Source organism: Panthera leo, chromosome D1, assembly GCF_018350215.1.
Source record: "Panthera leo isolate Ple1 chromosome D1, P.leo_Ple1_pat1.1, whole genome shotgun sequence".
NCBI classification, from domain to species: domain Eukaryota; kingdom Metazoa; phylum Chordata; class Mammalia; order Carnivora; family Felidae; genus Panthera; species Panthera leo.
Genome location: NC_056688.1, coordinates 61,756,924 through 61,775,714, shown reverse-complemented (window position 1 = coordinate 61,775,714; position 18,791 = coordinate 61,756,924). Strand labels below are relative to the sequence as shown.

Below are 18,791 nucleotides of genomic sequence, written 5' to 3'. Positions count from 1 at the left end.
GCTAAGCCTTTCCTAATTGTCTAATCCAAAGCTGAGGCTCCACACACTACCTACAGGTTGTGTGGAAGTAGGATTCTTGGCCTGAGATGTAAGGGTCAGCCTAGGCCCCTCCCTATGAAGAAGCCAATCAAGAGAAAGGAAATAGAAGAGGTAAAGGTGGAGGGGGTGGTTTGGAGTTCCTGGGGATACAGAGAACCTTGGAGAGGTCTCCAGAATCCATTGTGTGAGGCTGTGATGTCAGTGCTGAGGTCACAGAGGTCACCTGATGGAGTGAGTTCCGGCCCAGAAGGCTTCAGGGGTGGCTGTTAGCAAGATGAGGGCGGTTTGGAGCCCTGTATAAGAGGAAGGACGGGGCCACAGCTGGTTGGTATGTATGCCCCGACCCAAACCCTTTTTCCTGACTTTGCCTTTCACTCATCAATAGACCTCTTTGGTCTCCTCTCCTAACCCCATCACCTGTCAGACCCATAATCCTCCACAACCATCCCATCCTGAGGACCTCATTGACCCTTCCATGCAGACCTTCTTGTGCTTTTACCCTGAGACTCCAAGCCCTCTTCCTGCTCACCTTTCCTACTTTCACCACTGCTTGAAAGGATGATGTTGGTACCCCATCCCCACCCCCCAGCTGTGTCCCCACAGACCTGGGCCTCCTGCTGCCTACCATGGCCAAAAGCGGAGAGGCCCTGCCACAGGGCAACCCAGCGCCGATCCCGGACCACCACCTCATCAAGGTGACAGTGAAGACACCCAAGGACAAGGAGGATTTCTCAGTTACAGATACTTGCACCATCCAGCAGCTGAAGGAAGAGATATCTCAGCGCTTTAAGGCCCACCCTGATCAGCTGGTCCTAATCTTTGCTGGCAAAATCCTCAAGGACCCTGACTCACTGGCACAGTGTGGAGTGCGAGATGGCCTCACTGTCCACCTGGTCATCAAGATGCAACGCCGCACCATGGGCACTGAGTGCCCAGCTGCTTCAGTCCCTGCCCCAGCCCCCAGCCTTAGATCATTCCCTCAACCAAGCTCCATATACCCAGCAGATGGGCCACCCGCCTTTAGCTTAGGTGTTCTCACAGGCCTCAATGGGCTAGGCCTGACCTCCGGTAGTTTCCCCGACCAGCCAAGCTCACTGATGTGGCAGCATGTCTCTGTGCCTGAGTTTGTGGCTCAGATCATTGATGACCCTTTCATCCAAGGTCTGCTGTCCAACACAGGCCTGATGCGCCAGCTGGTTCTCGATAACCCCCATATGCAGCAGCTGATCCAGCACAACCCTGAGATCGGGCATATTCTCAACAACCCCGAAATCATGCGGCAGACATTGGAGTTTCTCCGCAACCCAGCCATGATGCAAGAGATGATGCGTAGCCAGGACCGGGCACTCAGTAACCTGGAAAGCATCCCTGGTGGCTACAATGTGCTTCGTACTATGTACACGGATATTATGGACCCGATGCTTAATGCAGTACAGGAGCAGTTTGGTGGCAATCCCTTTGCCACTGCCACTACTGCGAATGCCACCAGCAGCAGCAGCCAACCTTCGAGGACAGAGAATTGTGACCCTCTCCCCAACCCATGGGCTTCCACATATGGGAGCTCTGTTGGCAGGCGAGGCAGGCATCCTGGGGACCAGGATGTATCCGAGACTAGAAATAGGGTTCCCACCATTCTGGGTAATATAAGGCTCTATGACTATCTTCAGCAATTACATGAGACCCCCCAGTCCTTGGGAACCTATCTGCAAGGGACTACATCCACTCTCAATCCGACCCAAGAACCACCACCACCAGGAAACCGAGTCCCCCCAACTTCATCCTCCTCCCAGGAACGTGAGTCGGGCCAGCCTCTCCCTAAGGAATCAGGAGCCATCAAGGGAAAGTCCTCTTGCCCATCGTTCCTGAGATATCCCCCAGAGAGCAGTACTGGACAAGATAGAGGTCAAGGTGGCACAGGGAATGGCTCCACTGGCCATGGCACCAACATGCCTGATCTTGTCTTAGGGCTGGGGCATTCTGCCAATAGGGCCCCATTCGTCCCTTCATCAGCTTCCCCTATGCCAGCTACCCCTGGGATCCCCGAGCATGCCCGGCTGCCACCGGTAGTTTATCCAAGATCTCTGAGGCCCACCAGCGTGAACCAGGTCCCACAGCTGCAGGACGAGATGCGCCGGCAGCTGCCCCTGCTGCTGCACCTTCAGGCAGCCATGGCCAACCCTCGTGCCATGCACGCGCTCCTACAGATTGAGCAGGGTCTGCAGATCCTGGCCACTGAAGCACCTCGCCTCCTACTGTGGTTCATGCCTTGCCTAACAGGGCTGGGAAGTATGGTAGGCGGTACAGAGCCTAGAGGGGGTGCCCTTATGCCTGAGGATCCCCCTCTAGCTCCAGCTCCTGAGGTACCCCCAGCACAGGGCTCTGTGGAGCTGGGCCCCCATTCCACCCCTTTCCTCCAGATGTGGCAGGCTCTAAGTGGTGCCAATCCCCAGCAGATGCAGCCCGAGATTCACTTCCGGGTGCAGCTAGAGCAGCTGCGAGCAATGGGTTTCCTGAATCCCGAAGCCAATCTCCAGGCCCTCATAGCCACTGGGGGTGATGTGGACGCTGCTGTGGAGAAGCTGAGGCAGGCATAGGAGACCTGGTTGTTCAGACCATGTCTTTTCCTCTGTGCCCTTTTCCCGTATGCCACTACCCTAACTCCCCCGATTTTGAATGCAGCTGCAGTATGAACCAAATCCACTATGATGCCCTTTACTGTGGAGACAATGTTGTTCCAGAGTCAATGAGGAAGAATTGGAGCCAGAAACAGGGTGGGGGTGCTATGAGTGACCCAACCACGCCCGCCACTGTACCATCTTGGGGCCCCAGTCTGCACTCTGCTTATGCCTATCTGGAGATGCAATTACATCCAATCTCCAGTGTCTGCAGTTGCCTGAGTCTGATTCTTTGTGGGTTATGGGTATAGGGGGGGATATGGGATGAAAGGTGGTAATAGGAGCTGTCTCTGCATGGGGGGAACGGGGCTTGGAGGGGAAGATCAAAAGTTTGAAGTTCAAAGATTCAGAGGCATAGAGAACAAAGGAGCGTGAGATGAGGCCTTCAGCTTTCCTGGTGTCCTTCCAGAGGTCCCCCAGACTTTGTGTCCTGTAGAAGCTGCCACCATGTACTTTGTTCTTTAGAGCATTCCTGCCACCAGCCTGACCAGGAAGTGGGCACAGTTTCTTATTTCTATCACCCCTGAAGAGCATCCCACAGGTGGCTCTCACTTTCTGGATTTGATGCTGATTCCTGAGTAGATAGGGAGCCCCAGGATTTCAGGCTAAGTTCCAAGATTCCCTAATCCCACCAAGATCACAAAGTACTGTCCCTGGTGGGCACCCCGGATGTTGTCTTTCTTGCACCTGGCAACTCAGAAATGGAGGATTCACCCGGCGCTCAGCATTCTGCTCGAAGTTTGAAATTCAACGTGAGAGTCACGATCCTCTTTCACGAGGTTATCGTCTGGTGGCATGGAGTGTTCAAACTGTAGTTGAAGAATACTTATTATATATAGTACAAACTATGATAGGTGCTGTAAGGACCAGAAGCTGTTAAACAGCAAACAGGTTTGATCTTGTATAGGGAGACAGGGAAGGCTCCATGAGTATGTGCTCTAAGCTGACATCTTAAAAGTGGTAAGAATGAAGTAGGCCAAAATGTGATGGGAAAAGGGAGAGCATTCCAGCAACAGAGCCATTGTGGACAAAGGTACTGAGGCGAGCTGTGCACAACACACAGGAGGTGCCCTCGGCATCTCACACTAAATTCTTGTTTGCACTCAGAAATGCTGCCCATTACCCGTGTCCTTCCAGGGGAAGAGTGATACAGTTCATGAATCAAACAAGCAAACCATACCTCCCCCACATGAGTGAACATTCTGGAGAAATGCACCAACATACAGTGCGTGTTCACACTTAAATCCATCACTACATGGCCACATCTGTGTACATGTGCTCACACGTACATGCAGAACAGTCTGCTAAAGTTTCATCACAGAATGAAGGTGTAAACACAAACATTAATGTGACCTTCTTGTCAAGGCAGGAAAAGGGTCTTTAACAGAGGGGACCACTAGGGTAAAAGTGGCCGTGATATGTACTCTAACATCAGAGACCTGGCATTGGGGGTTCTTTAGGAACTTGGAGAAACAGAACCTCTGCCTGGGACCCAGGATGCTTGTACTAACCAACCTGTCTTACCTTTTAGCGGCCAGCAGGTGTCAGCGGTGAAATGAACTTTGCAACTTCCTCCCCCTGGTTTTGGGTTCAATCTCTAGGTGAAGCAGGAGGCTTCAAGCCTCCTTTCTACCTCCTCTTCCCTCCCCCTCAGTTGGGCAGGAGTTGTCCTGATCAAAGGAACTACTACTTATAGTGGTACTAGGGGGTAGGCAGGAGACAGTCTTTGCCTGTCTGTTCCCTGTAACTAACAAGGTGGGTGCTGTGGACTGCTTCTGACCTGGAAAGGTGTACAAGGCAGTCTCTAAGTGGAATCCCCAGAAGGCTAGATAGGTAAGACAAAAAGCCTCTGGGAAAGATATATGCCTTTCATTTGTCTTTCATTGGGCCAAAGGAGGCACGAGAGCTCATTTGGAGTAGGTCTCAGGGCAGATAGCGGATGACAGTCTGGGTCTAAAAGTTCTGGCTAAGGAGGAGAGTATTCATTTAATAGACTGTTTCCTGGCCATATCTTAGGAGAACCCTTGACAGTGGATTGGGTGTTTGGAGTCTTTGCTGTAGCCTCATCAGAGACTGAACTCATGGACACATGTCCAGATCCATGGTGGTGTCCAGGAGGAAAGGGGTTCCTGGGGCAGGGAAGGTCCTTGTCAGCCACCTAGGACTCCACCTAATGTAGGGTCTGGCACATGGGAAGCAATCAAAAACATTGAATAAATTAATGAGAGTGATGAGTGAGGAAATGAGCAAGAAAATGAGAAAGAGTTTAGGGAAATGAGGCATACAGGGATCAAAAGAGGGTGCCACGGGATGGGGCTTGGGAAAATGGCAGCCATTGGAGTTTGGGAAGAGGGAATCCCAACAGGCTGATGTTACTGAAAGGGCAGCCCTCCTGAGATGTCCCACTTTCTCCCTGCTCTGATTCCTCTGTTAGTAGAAGTCCAAGACCAAGTGATTTGCTAGAAATAAAAAAGAACAAACACCCCAAACCCCCCCCAAAACAACAACAAAAAAACAGCATTGAAGCCTGTAACGCTGCATCACAAATAGCCAGCCAGGTAGGTGGACAGCAATTTAAAAGGAAGGTGTTCTTCAAACAACAGAAAGTGTTTTTATGCACCTGTTCTTTTTTTTTCCTTTAGATACTCCCCTTATACCTCTGTCATAAATATACGCACACATTTTTTTCTAGATATTTTAGGGTTTCACTACTTAATTTTAAAAGTTAATGTTTATTGAGGCTTTCCAAATGCCAGCCCTGTTCTGAGTTCTTCCTATCTGAATCCACACAACAGTCCTCTAATGCAGGTGGTGTTACTATTCCCATCTTTCAGAGGAGAAAAACTGAGACTTAGGGAGAGGGGAAATTACACTGCTTAAAGTTGGGTAGCTCCTGCGTAGCCGAGGCAGGATTTGAAATTAGTCTATTCCAGAGTCCACTGTACTCAGTCAAGTTAATTCATGCTTTAATCCCTACCCAAAAAATTGCAAAGGGCAGGGATTTGTTGTATTTAATTGGAATTTTTGCCTCCCTGCAAATAACTACACTGGACTGAATATTTCCTTTGCCGTATCTTATATATGCTTATACATGTGTATTTATGGTGTTTTTAAAACAATCTACTAGTGCCACTGTTCTTAAATTGTTTTAACTTTGAAATATTTTTAAAAAAAATTTTAGTGGTTATTTTTGAGAGAGAGACAGAGTACCAACCAGGGAGGGGCAAAGAGAGAGGGAGACACAGAATCCAAAGCAGGGTCGAGGCTCTGAGCTGTCAGCACAGAGGCTGACACAGGGCTTGAACTCACGGCCCATGAGATCATGACTTGAGCCAAAGTCGGACACTTAACCAACTGAGCCACCCAGGTGCCCCTTAAGTTTGAAATATTTGATGACAAAATTTTCAATGCTTGACTCCTTATTCCTTTGCAAAATACCATTGTCTATTTTTGTCTCTTTTTCTTCATACACTTCGAGTAGATGTCAAATTTCAGAAAAGGCCAAATGAGATCTTGATTGGCTTTCCGCTACATTATGAATTAGAGGGAATTGAGAGTTTTACAATAGCGCTCTTTCCTTTTAGAATAGGGAATGTGTCCATTCAAGTTTCCTTTGTTTCTCTATAAAGAAGGGTAGTTTTTCTAAGTGCTGGTTAACTGAGGAGGAGCGGTTGGGAGCAGACAAAATGGATGAACAGGATTAAGGGGGATATAAACCTCCAGCCATAGAATAAATAAATCATGAGAATGTAATATACAGCATAGGGAACGTAGTCATATTGTAATAGCATTTCGTGACATAATGTATAAAAATACCAAAGCACTGTAATGTGCACCAGAAACTAAGAGGATATTGTGTGTCGATTATACTTCAACAACAGTAACAAAAGAACTACAGTTTCTTTATGTAAGTCCCACACATTTGGGTTTATTTAAATGTTATATGTTTCTGATTATTTTGAGTGAAATTTTTTCCATTATATTTCCAGGATGGATATTGTTCTGATGAAACTGCTGCCACTGGTTACATTATGAATCCTTATTTTACACAGATTTTTTGCTGATTCCCATGCAAACAAATATATGCATCCTTGAAAAACAGTTATAAAGCCTCTACGGTTCTGTTAAGCCTCTTTTCTAAAATGTAATTTAACTTGTTTTCTCAGTTTAAAAACAACATAGAAGTACAGTTGATCCTTGAACAACACGGGTACAAACCATGAGGGTCTACTTCTATGTGGAATTTAAAGTTTTGTTATGTGTTGAGAGCAAAAGCCACGAACCATTTATTTACAACTGCCTGCCCTGGTCTCTTTGAGACCCAGTACAAGGCAACTGGCACAGAGGTCGTAACGGCTGCCCTCTGAGTACCTTGGGTGGCCCCCAAAGGCCAGGACCAGGCTGGGCTGCGGGTCACCCCATGTGCCCAAGGTGCCTCATGGGCATGAGGCTGGGCCGAAGTGGCGGAAGACGCCCAGAGGGCAGGGATGGCACTGTGCAGGGAGTCCTGCACCCCATGTCCCCTACCCCCCCCTCCCCCCGCAGAAAGGCCAGCACACTCACTTGCAGCGGCAGGTGCGGATGGCCAGAGGTGGGCGGCACAGCTCCAGGCTGTTGTTTCTGTCCACAGTCACCCCAGGGGCCACTGCAGAACACTGCCGTCTCCGGGCCAGGCCCATGGCTCCCTCCCCTGCCCCAGCCCTACGTGACCAACCACTTACAGACAGATTTTCCAATAAATATACATACAATACTGTTTTCTCTTCTGATTTTCTTAATAACACTTTCTTTTCTCTAGATTACTTTATTGTAAGAGTACAGTATATAATTCATACACAAAATATGTATTAATCTACTGTTTATATTATCAGTAAGGCTTCTGGTCAACAGAAGGCTAGTAGTAGTTAAGTTTTTGGGGAATCAAGTTCAGTTTTTAGGGAATCAAAAGTTATATGCAGAAGATTTTTTATTGCATGGGATCAGTGCCCCTAACCTCGGCATTGTTCAAGGGTTAACTGTCTATATCAGATAATACAGATAAGCAAAGTAAGAATATAAAAACCAGAGATGCTGTTACCATGATGTTTGTCCTTCCACATATTTTACAAAACTGTGATTCTATTATACATAATGTTTTATAACCTGTCTTTTTAACTTGATAATATATCACGAAGATTTTTTCCGAGTTGCCAAGTAGCTTTTGCAACTCATACTTTAACCAATGTTTCCTGAAGGCTTATTAATGCAAGAAACTGTGTTTGGTGCTAGGAATTCAATGGTGAACAAGACTGATAAAGTTTTTGCCCTATAAAGCTTACAATATAGTGGAGATAAGACACTTCAAACAAACCAGAAATAGAATAGCTAACAGAACACTCACTGAAAACTAGGCATTGTTCCATAAGCGTTATGCATATTAACATTTAATTCTTACAACAACCCCAAAATGTAGGTACTATCATTAGCCAATTTTACAGATAAAGAAAGACATAGAAATGTTAAGTGTCTAATCCAAGGTTGCACAGCTAGTAAGTAGTGGAGTAGGAGCTGGGATTTGAAACAGCGTTTGTAGAGGTCACACTTTTTTTTTTAAATGTTTATTCATTTTTGGGAAGGGGGGCAGTGAGAGGGGGACAGAGTATCCAAAGCAGGCTCCACACTGTTAGAACAAAACCCAATGTGGGGCTCGAACCCCAGAACCAGTGAACCCCAGAACCGTGAGATCATGACCTGAGCTGAAAATGAAGTCAGATTCTCAACCCACTGAGCCACCCAGATGCCCCCAGAGGCCACACTCTTAGTCTCTATTCTATTGCATGTAATACATGCATATATTGCATTTAGAGAGAGGAGAAATATATTTTTAGAAGAGTGGTGTGAGTGTGTCTCTCTGGAGGGAGTATTTATGTAGAGACTTGAAGGGTAAGAGGAAGTCAGACATTCAAAGAGCTGGGGGAAGAGCGTTCCAGGTAGAGGGGAAAGTGTAAAGGAGCTCCCTGAGTTAAATTAGAGTTCAGGGCACCTGGGTGGCTCAGTCAGTTAAGCGTCTGACTCTTGATTTCCACTTAAGTAAGGATCTCAGGGTTTGTGAGCCCCATGTGGGGTCCTGAGCTGACAGTGCAGAACCTGCTTCGGACTCTCTCTGTCTCTCCCTCTCTCTCTGCCCCTACCCCATTCATTCTCTCTCTCTCTCTCTCTCTCTCTCTCTCTCTCTCTCTCTCTCTCTCCCCCACCCCCAAGTTAAACACATTAAAAAAAATAGAATTCAACACGTTTGAAGAAAAAGGAATGAAAGCCAGTGTGTCTGGAGTACTGAGAAAAGGAGGGAGAGCACTTCAAAGTGAGGTGGGAGAGACAATGAGCAGGTTGGCACAGGGCTTTGTTACCCCACATGGAGTGTGGATTTCATTGTCCTCTCTGTGGAGCATGAATGAGAAGGTGGCAGGGGTGGAAACCAAGTCAAGAGAGAAGATCCTGCCATCATCCAGGTGAGGGATGGTGTTGCCCTTAGATTAAGGTTCTCTACAAGGGCATATGGCAAGAAGTGGACAACTGAAGAATTTTGGAAATGGAATTGAAAAAACCCTTTTGATGTGCTGATAAGACTGGAAGTGCAAGATTAAAGAAAAGGAGGAATTAGAGATTCATTTATTCAGCTAACACTAATTGAACACTCTATCTCTGTCAGGTTCTGTGCTGGGTGCTGGAGATGTTAAGTGTTCTAGATCACAAAGCCCTGCCTTCATGGAGCCAACAGAGAGGAGGCAGACATCGACTAACTGTGTAATGTAATTTCAAGCAAAAGAAGAGGCTAAGAAATACAGAACAAGGAGACCGAGATTGACAGGTGGACTTTTTGAGCTTGTAATTACCAAGAACATCACCAAAGACAGCATTTAAGCAGAGATATGATCAATAATGTGAGTGAGCAAGTGAAAGTTAGGAGCAAGAGTTCCCACACAAATGGGATGTCAGTTAAAAAGCAGGCATGAGCTGGGTATGTTCCAGGAATACAAGAAGGCCACTGTGACTGGGGTAGGGTGCTCAGGAGATGAGTCAGGCGGTCAGCCCGGGGCCAAATTGTCAGAGCATTTTAGTCTTGGTAAGGCATTTAGATTAATCCAAGTAGAATAGGAAAAGCTTTGGTAGTTTTGCATAAAGAGGTGAGGTTTGGGGCGCCTGGGTGCCTCAGTCGGTTAAGTGTCTGACTTTGGCTCAGGTCATGATTTCATGATTTGTGAGTTCAAGTCCTACATCAGGCTCTCTGCTGTCAGCATAGAGCCTACTTAGGATCCTCTATCCCCCTCTCTCTCCTCCTCCCCCACTCATGCTCTCTCTTTCTCAAAAATAAATAAGGGGAACTGGGTGGCTCAATCAGTTAAGTGTCAGACTTTGGCTCAAGTCATGATCTCACAGATCATGAGTTCAAGCCCTGCACTGGGCTGTGTGCTGACAGCTCAGAGCCTGCAGCCTGCTCCGGATTCTGTGTCTCCCTCTCTCTCTGCCCTTCCCCCGCTTGCACTCTGTCTCTCTCTCTCACTCTCTCAAAAATAAAAATTTTAAAAACAGACAGAAGTGAGGTTAATTGACCTATATCTGCTACTGTGGGAAGTAGTGACTCAAATGGGCCAAGAGAGGAAGTAGGGAAACCAGCTAGGAGGCTGTGGCAGTGTTGGAAGTGTCGAGGTGATCAGAGTCAGGATTTATGTCAAAGAAAAAGGCCCTAATACTTGCTGATAAATTAAATGTGAAAAAAAAGGACTCAGGGGTGATTCCTGTGTTTCGGGCCTGAACAACTAAATGAATGATGATCTTTTGAAAAGGGAGAAGAGGCCAGGGGGAGCAGTAACTTGAGATTCTGTTATGACATTAGCTGTCTTGTTTGTCAAACTAGCCGGGATAGGGAAGACTATGGGAGAAACAAGTTTGCGGAGAGAGAGTCAAGAATTCATTCACTGTTTTATATGATTCCATTTATCACGACAACAAAGGATTCTTGTATATGTTTGCTCCACATTCATTCTGTTGTTGGATTTTATTTAGGTGAGCAAAACGTCACAAACTTCCATGACGATAAATCATTGTCTGTGTCCTTAATTCAATTTCTCTTTCTGCCTCCTTCCCTTCCTCTTTCCCTCCCACCTTTCCTTTCTTCCTTCCTACCTGTATTTTATTAAGGGCCTGCTGGCAATGGGGCTACAGTAGCAAATAAGATAAGGTCCTTGTTCTCATGGAGCTTATATTCTAGTGAAGGGGAATGGAAACATAAAATGAATAGTAAAGAAGAAATATGACATAATAAATTCTGTGCAGATAATTAAAATAGACTGATAAGATACAGAATGGTTGGAAAGGGCTTTGTGAAGAGATGATTTGAAAGGTAAGAAGGATGAACCTGTAAAGATTAGGTGGACAAGCATTAAAGGTTTAGGGAACAGCAATCGCAATGGCTTTAAGTATGGGGAGGCACTTGGCCTGTTTCAGACGTAAGAGGGAGGCCAGTGTGGCCAGGTTTCATAAGGAAGGAGAAATCACCATCAGGAAGTCAAGGTGATAAGCAGGAGTCTAACCAGGGAAGGCTTTGTAGCTAGACAAAGGCTTTGGATTTTATTGCAAAGGTGATACGGAGGTAGTCTTTGCTACTCCCATCAGGGGAGTAATCCCTTCTGGGGTTTAGTTAAATTTATAAGATTATCATAAATCACACTTGGCTCAAACTCAGTGGAGTATAGAAAGGAAAATAGCTCACTAGCATGTCAGAATTAGGCATTTTTCATTTAAGGGAAATCCTTACACCTTACAGCAGTCCATGTCCAGTTAGCATGGCCATCCGGGAGCCATCTTCTCCCAGGTGACAATTTTTGGTTAAAAAAAAAAGTTAAACTCTCATTTGATTTTTCTGGAGCAAATTGCTGACAAAAACACTGAAATTGCATTTAATAACAAGCTTTTCATAGAATTTGATAAAGCTATTATTGAGATGGAAAAACCTTAACCAATCTCTGTGAAGAATATGGGAATGTAATATGTTTTCTGGAAATTAGATCTTGATACAGTAAACTTTAAGGCAGGTGCATAAAGTCAGTGCTTTATTGAACTGGTTGGACTCCTAAGAGGAGACCACACTTCCCTCACCAGTCCATTTGGAGTTGCTTCCATCATCTGCAGCTGAATATACCTCTGGACACTTGGTCAACTCTAACAGACATACCTATTCTCCTTGTCTCCCAGTCTAGTTACAGACCTGACTGCAGGATGTGCCAAAGCTTGGCATTGACTGTCGTATTGAAGTCATACTCAATTTGACAAGTGTCTTCTCTGTGCCAGTTACTTTGGATGGCACTTTGTATGCATTATCTCCTTGAATCTCTGAAACAAATCTGTGAAAAACTACCCATTTATAGACGATAAAACTCTGGCTTCCAAAGAGGATAAATGACTTATTGACGGTTATAAAGTAGTAGGAGTGGGATTTAAACCAGGACTACTTTACTCTAGAGAGCCCATGTTCCCCATTTTCCCCCTGGGTAGTAAGTTTTAATTGATTAAATAAAATAGAAAGTTGATTGTTTTATTTTCTAATGATAAAATGAATATAGGTACACTGTAAAATATTCAAATGGTGTCAGATTCTCAGGAAGGATGAAGTGAGATTGCTGTGCTAAATAACTCAGCGGACAATGTGGGAAAGGCATCCTCATTGAGACACAAGTGTATGAATGGTCCCTTTGTCTCCTCTCTTACAGGTTCTATTGTCAGGATCTGAGATGTCTCCTTCCCGAGCACCCACCTGACAAGAGAACCTGTGAGAGAGGAGACAAGGCAATGGTTCACCTCACAGGCTACATGGGAGGAAAAATCCCTGGAAACATGAGATAAGCGAAGGAAATTCTGGAGAATTGTTACCTGGAATGTTCTTTAATTCCTGTTACAGATTAATTTATTAGTTAATGAAAAGCCAGAAAAGTTAATTTGACTATCCAATTCTGCTGGATGAAACTCAAACAAAATTCCCACAAGGAATTGTTTGCGAATAATATTCATACGATAGAAGTTGTTCTGAGGTCTGGGCATTCCTAGGAAAGGCCCACTAGACTGCTTGCTACCAGCCAGCCATGAGGCTCACTGTATGAAGTTCCCCAGGACTGAGGAGCTCTTTTAAACTCAGAAATTACAAGTTATCAGAGTCCTGCTATTAGTTTAATACAGAAGATGCTGATTCAAACTAGTCCACGTTTGGGGCCCCTGGGTGGCTTCAGTCGTTTAAGCATCCGACTTCGGCCCAGGTCATGATCTCGTGGTTTGTGGTTTCGAGCCCCACGTTGGGCTCCACACTGACAGTTTGGGATTCCCTCTCCCCATCTCTCTCTCTGCCCCTCTCCCACTCAGTCTCACTCACTCTCTCTCTCTCTCTCTCAAAAATAAATAAATAAACATTAAAAATTTTCAATTATCCCAAGTTTAAGAGCATATATCAGTGTCCCAATAAACAATTTAGTTGTAGAGGGATCTAGATGCTCATGTTCCCCACGTCGAGCAGAACCATCTGAAGGTGGTCTTGTAGACAGCTAAGTTCTAAATTTATAGTCCTTGGAAATTACAGAATCAGAAAAGGGGTCAAGTATATAATGGCAAAAGACTGACAGCCTGACATCTTCACAGTTAAAATACAATTACCTCCGAGATCTGACCAACTTTACCTGGGGTCTCACCTGCCTGGAGTGGTCAAAACAGTGCCTTAGAGAGTCACCATTTTCTGCTTTTTCAGCTGAAATATGTCCCCTCCCAAGTGACAATTTCCTTTTCAAATGTATCTTAAATCTAATCATTATTAAGTCATCAAGACCTAGAGTAGAATTACTTTCTCATAATTTATTTTGTCTCAGCTCTGATCCTCAAGAGTTGAGATCCGACTTGATCTCTCTAAGAACAACTGAGTTCACAAGTTCTTGGGGAACATGATGCTGTTTTTCTTAGAACCATGTCAATAAGTCACTCAGCATGGTAGGCCTCAGAGATACAAGCTTCCTACAAGCCTCGGATGAGGCCAAATGGACTGGTTATACTTATCTTCACTCTGTTCATTTAGAAACAAGGGAACCTATGGCCTTGACTGGGCCATGGTCCCAGTACAGTAATTTAGTGAATGATAGGTGACTAGAATCAGCACTTCCTGAGCCAGATTCTTAAGCCAGTGCCTTTTCTGCTCAGTTACATTCGTTTACCAAAAACTCAGGCGGTATGATTTTCAACAGCGAAATAGGCTGGTGCAAAACATGTTTCTAGACAGAAACGTTTAATTTTTTTCTATTGCTATTTAAGTCAAATTGTAAACAGAGCCAACCTCACACAGGGAGAAGAGACCTCTGCCCTTCCCCCCATTCTGGTCTACTTCTCAACTGTGACCTCATCACTGACATCATATTCCCTGAGGCTGGCCCTGGCGAAGGGCTGCTGACACCCTATGGGACCCAGGTGGCTGCAGGGCTGCATTAGGAAGTGGTGTCCGGAGTTCGTGGGTGAGTGGACGTCCCTGAACACCTATGGTCCCTGCATCCAGGTGTGCTTAGTGCTGCATCTGGGCTTCTACATGTCCGCAGGTGGCCCTGCATTCCACGCTTGAGGACATATGGCCCGGGCTAGGGAAGAAGCAGGGGACAGCCAGCTGGTATCTTGTAGGGAGCCGTCATCACGCATCATCAGAGTGTCTGTCAAGACCCCACAGGACTGCCAGGAATTTATGCTGGCAGAAAATAGCAGTGTCCACCACTTTAAGAAACAGATCTCTAAACGCCTTCACTATAACACTGACCAGTTGGTGCTCATTTTCACTGGAAAGATCCTCCGGGATCAAGACATACTGAGCCAGCGTGGCATCCTTGATGGCACTATGGTCCACTTGGTGGTGAGGACCCATCTGAAGGGAACTCCGCCTGGTCCTGGAACTCTGCTAGGCCCCACTGGCCACTGTGTGCATCGCTCTGGACCGTCCACCTCGGACAGTGCTGGGATGCTGGCCAGGCTGGGCCGGCTGGCCCGGAGGTCCCCTGATCTGGCTGACTTTCTTGGCCAGATGGCTCAACTCTTAATGGTCTTCTCGGAAGACCCTATGGTCCAAGGCCTGGCAAATGAGAAAGCAACCAATGCCAGCCATGCTCCTGAATCCTCAAGGCCAGTACAGAAATCTGAGCCAGCTCTTAAGGCTCTGGAAACCTTGCAGAACCCAGCCCGGCAACAGCAGCTCCTGCAGGCAGACAAGCGGGGGCTAGAGGCCTTGAAGGCAGTGCCAGGTGGTGACAATGCTATGCATCCAGTCTGCTCTGATATCCAGCAGCTCATGCTCTTCACTCTGGCCCCATTACTTGCCTCCAAAGGCCACAACCTAAGTTCAGAGCTTTATAAAGAGGAAGCCAATGCTCACAGCAGTGCTGACACTACTACCAACATCCCCACAGCCTCAGCACCTGCCAGGTCATTTGCACAAAAGGTCAGTGCAGAAGAGGTTACCCAGGCCAGGAGCGTGGCCTCAAATCAGGCCAATTCAGGATACGGGACTGGTATGCCAGATGTAAGTTTGGGCCAGGATCTTCTCTTTCAGGATGGTCAGCAGCCCACAGGGAAAACCACTTTAACCGGTCAGCTTAGACCCTCACCCTCTGCCTTGCATAGAACCTTGCATGTCCTGCAGCAGAATCCAGCTCTTCTCCACCAGTTGGCAACTGGAAGCCCCCTGAGACATCACATGCCACTGCTCTCCATCCTGACCAATCCACGAGCACTGCAGGCATTGATACAGATAGAAAAGGGCCTGCAGATACTGTCCAAGGAGGTGGCTGGGCTGGGACCTTACTTATGGGGCCAGGGTAGGCCACACGGGACTAGACAGTGCCCTGAAGCTAGGGCTGGAGGGCAGGGCCAGAGAGCAGACTCCATACAACCCACCTTGGCTGTTCTTCAGCTTCTCCACACACTGGACAATGCCTGCTTCCAGTCCACTCAATCCTCACTACCCTCATCCCCCCTCACTCAAGGCCTCTACCAGCGAGAACTGGAACATCTGAGGGCCATGGGTTTTACTAATCGGGATGCCAATCTACAGGCCCTTATGGCCACAGGCGGAGATAGTCATGCTGCCATTGACAGGATGCTGGGGGTACCGGAAGCCCAGGTGCCTCCAGCTGATGCCCCCAGCGCACCACCTCATGGAGAGGGAGGGAAGGGAAGGGGGAAGGGAGGGGAGAGGAAGTAGCCTATTTTGAATTCTTCCTACTTAGATCGTGTGCACACTTGAACAACTCCCCTCCCTCACTGCCCAAGCCTGTTCTACATTAAAAACATTGCTTGGATCTCATGTGTGGTGTCAATTTGGGGGTATGTAGGCAAAGAAAATATTGTTTGAGGGAGAGATTGATCATGCTATCGGGTCTTGGGTCTGGGCTGCACCTACTCTCATACCCCTAATCTCAGAGCTTTTTCTAAATTTGAACGTGAGGTGGAGAAATCCTGAGTGTTTCCAGCAACCTAGTTCCCCATCAACATTACCATCATCGTCACAAGCCACCTTTCGTCCAACGCCAGAGTGACTCTGAATGAATCCCGGCTCTGCCCCCTCCCCTCCCCCCCCACTCCACCACGGGAAGCCCCCTCTCTTTTCATCTTATTTTCATACGTATTACAGAAAACCTGTTCAACCTCCCTCTCAGCTCTGGCTCTTTCCTGCCTGTGTCAGAATCCTGCTTTAGGAGGTGAACCCCTCCCTCCCCCCCACCGCAGGCAGGTTTCTTCCCTTTATGTCATAAAATACTTGACTCTGCTGCCTTACCAGACACTGAACTTCTCTCTCCTTTTGTCTCTGAATTTCTTGAAAGTCCTCCTCTTTCAATGCCCACGTTTCCCCATCCTCTGCAATCAGACACTTACCCCCAGTGAGTCATTTCTCCTCTTCCCATTATTTTTTTTTGTATGGAGTCTTATATGCTGACCCATATAGCTGCTTTATTTACTCTAGTTTCTTATCCTTTTTTTGTTTTTGAGTGGTGATTCCTGTGAGTATGCTACACTGATTGATTCTCCATTCACCATTCAGAGAATTTGACCATGTCCTTTGCTGTGGCTCTTACTTCCATGTTCGTGGTTCCTTAATATTTTAGTCCATTTGTACTTTCCTTAGCTTACCAGCCTACCCCTGGGTATCACAGAGGAACCTCTGGCTGGCATGGTCAGAAAGAGCTCAGCATCCTTCCCTGGGCCCCATTCCTACTCTCAATTCTGGGGTCCCTGTGTCTTAGTGAAAGTCACCAATACTTTCCTAATCCACTCATTCTCTTTGTAAACTGTCATCTGTCAGTGAGGAGATTCATAGTGTAGGCACATGAAGCATGACCAGAAGGCCAGGGGTCATATGTAGCCATGCAGCAGGATAACAGCTGATGAAAGAGAGGTAGGAAGCATATTAGAAGCATTACTTTGGGGAAACCAGGGACTATAGATTCAGAGCCAGCTCCAGGGGTCAACTGACCCTGGGCTAAAAAACAGCTGAATCTCGTGCTTCCTGGGGGCTAGAGAGGAGGGACATCTCTGAGCTACACACTGTGACTTCATTGTTTTGTGACACCCCATGAACCTAGAGATCTGAAGGTTGTGGCCATCAGGGACTGTGGATAAAATACTTTTGGGACCACATGACCCACCAACGGTCCTGATACACTTCACTCTATTCCTCACTTCACTTCACTTCACTTTCCTGTGGCACCAGGATGTTAGTCTGAATTTCTGAGATCAGGGATGCACATTTGGTCCCAGGGAAGAGTGAGAGTCTGGGGTGAAGTGTGAGTGATGGGCAAGGCAGTATCCCGAGCTTCTGGAAGCATGTTTCCTCTTTTATCATGTGGAGTCCCATGGTCAGACACCTGAGTGAGCTGGGAAATCTTGACAATAATGTTAATAGTCTTCCTGTGGACTGGACCCTGCTACCTCCAGTTTTATAGAAGCCTATGGACTTCTACAAATCCCCTTCCCCATCTAGGGAACTATTACATTTTAGCTTCAGGATGATAAAAGGGCCAAAAACAGAACTTTAAGGAGTGGAGCTTGCTGCCAGGGCTGTAGAATCCTCCATCTGTCTATTATCTATCGTGTGTGAAACTTGGACTTCAGTCAGTAATGGGAAACCCTGGGGAAGACGCGCCCAGTTCTGTAGCCACAGGGTATCCATCCAGAGTATAGGCTGTAGCGAGACCGACCGCGGTACCAAGGTGTTAGCAGCTGGGTGATCCTGCATTCCCCCTCCTCTTCTATTTTCCACTCTACCCCTGTAAGCTTTCTCCTCGAAGCTTCCTTGAGGCCTCAGACATGGAAGGGGAGAATTGTTGACGAATTTGTTGGGGGAGACGAGTAAACACTAGCCTGCAAACTATGTCGGACACATCATTTGTCCACTCCTGAACTTAAATTTACTTACCAATACCTCAGTCTCCTGTAGCTCTGTGGTACTGTAAGTCTAGCCCCCAGATGGATGCATTTTCAATATTACTATGGGAGTCCAAAGTCCTGAATCCTGGCCCTGGCTTTGATAGTAACTTCCTGGGTTACTGACTCTCTTTCTCTTCCAGGAAAAATGTGAGGTTCACGGCAGGTAATTAGCGTGATGGTGAGCGTTACCTTGTGAGGTAGACCTTTTGATCAGATGAAGCCAGCATCTTAGGGGAGCAGGCATATGGCCCACAAAGGAGCATTTCAGGAACAGAACAGCACTTCCCCTCCACATTCCCACCTTCCGCTCCTTTGTATATATTGTTCTCTGTTCCTGAGATCATTACATCACTGGGTCTCTTTACCATTTACTGCCTCAAAAGATAACAGGTCTTCACTTCCACTACTATGTGTTTGTGCAGCTTGGCATCCTCACATGTAACTCATACTGAAGAAGGTATGAGATACTGTCCATATAGATGCATAATCTTGGCACTTTTAGCTTCTCTGAATCATAGGCTCTTAATGAAAGATGCTGATAGTAACCATGTTTTGAATTATGGGAAGGAGCAACCGGTGATTTATTTGTGTATTTTAGAACTGAGG

The 18,791-nt window shown here is 46.6% G+C and overlaps 2 protein-coding genes across 2 annotated transcripts; both read left to right on the top strand.

Moving 5' to 3' along the window:
• The first annotated feature begins 255 nt into the window (after nt 1-255).
• LOC122201008 (ubiquilin-3-like) lies at nt 256-2,923 on the top strand. Its single transcript, XM_042906837.1, has 2 exons — nt 256-367; nt 629-2,923. Exon 2 carries the CDS (start codon nt 666-668, stop codon nt 2,631-2,633), a length of 1,968 nt encoding a protein of 655 aa, XP_042762771.1. The 5' UTR covers nt 256-367; nt 629-665; the 3' UTR covers nt 2,634-2,923.
• Nucleotides 2,924-14,147: 11,224 nt separating this feature from the next.
• Nucleotides 14,148-16,060, top strand: LOC122200457 (ubiquilin-3-like). The gene is made up of 2 exons (XM_042906080.1): nt 14,148-14,233; nt 14,315-16,060. The coding sequence occupies exon 2, from the start codon at nt 14,344-14,346 to the stop codon at nt 15,961-15,963; it is 1,620 nt and encodes a 539-aa protein (XP_042762014.1). The 5' UTR covers nt 14,148-14,233; nt 14,315-14,343; the 3' UTR covers nt 15,964-16,060.
• The last annotated feature ends 2,731 nt before the right edge of the window (nt 16,061-18,791 follow it).

Bases quoted from the DNA above. Each gene is read 5' to 3' on its own strand.
- LOC122201008 (XM_042906837.1), top strand. From the start codon at position 666: ATGGCCAAAAGCGGAGAGGCCCTGCCACAGGGCAACCCAGCGCCGATC.
- LOC122200457 (XM_042906080.1), top strand. From the start codon at position 14,344: ATGGCCCGGGCTAGGGAAGAAGCAGGGGACAGCCAGCTGGTATCTTGT.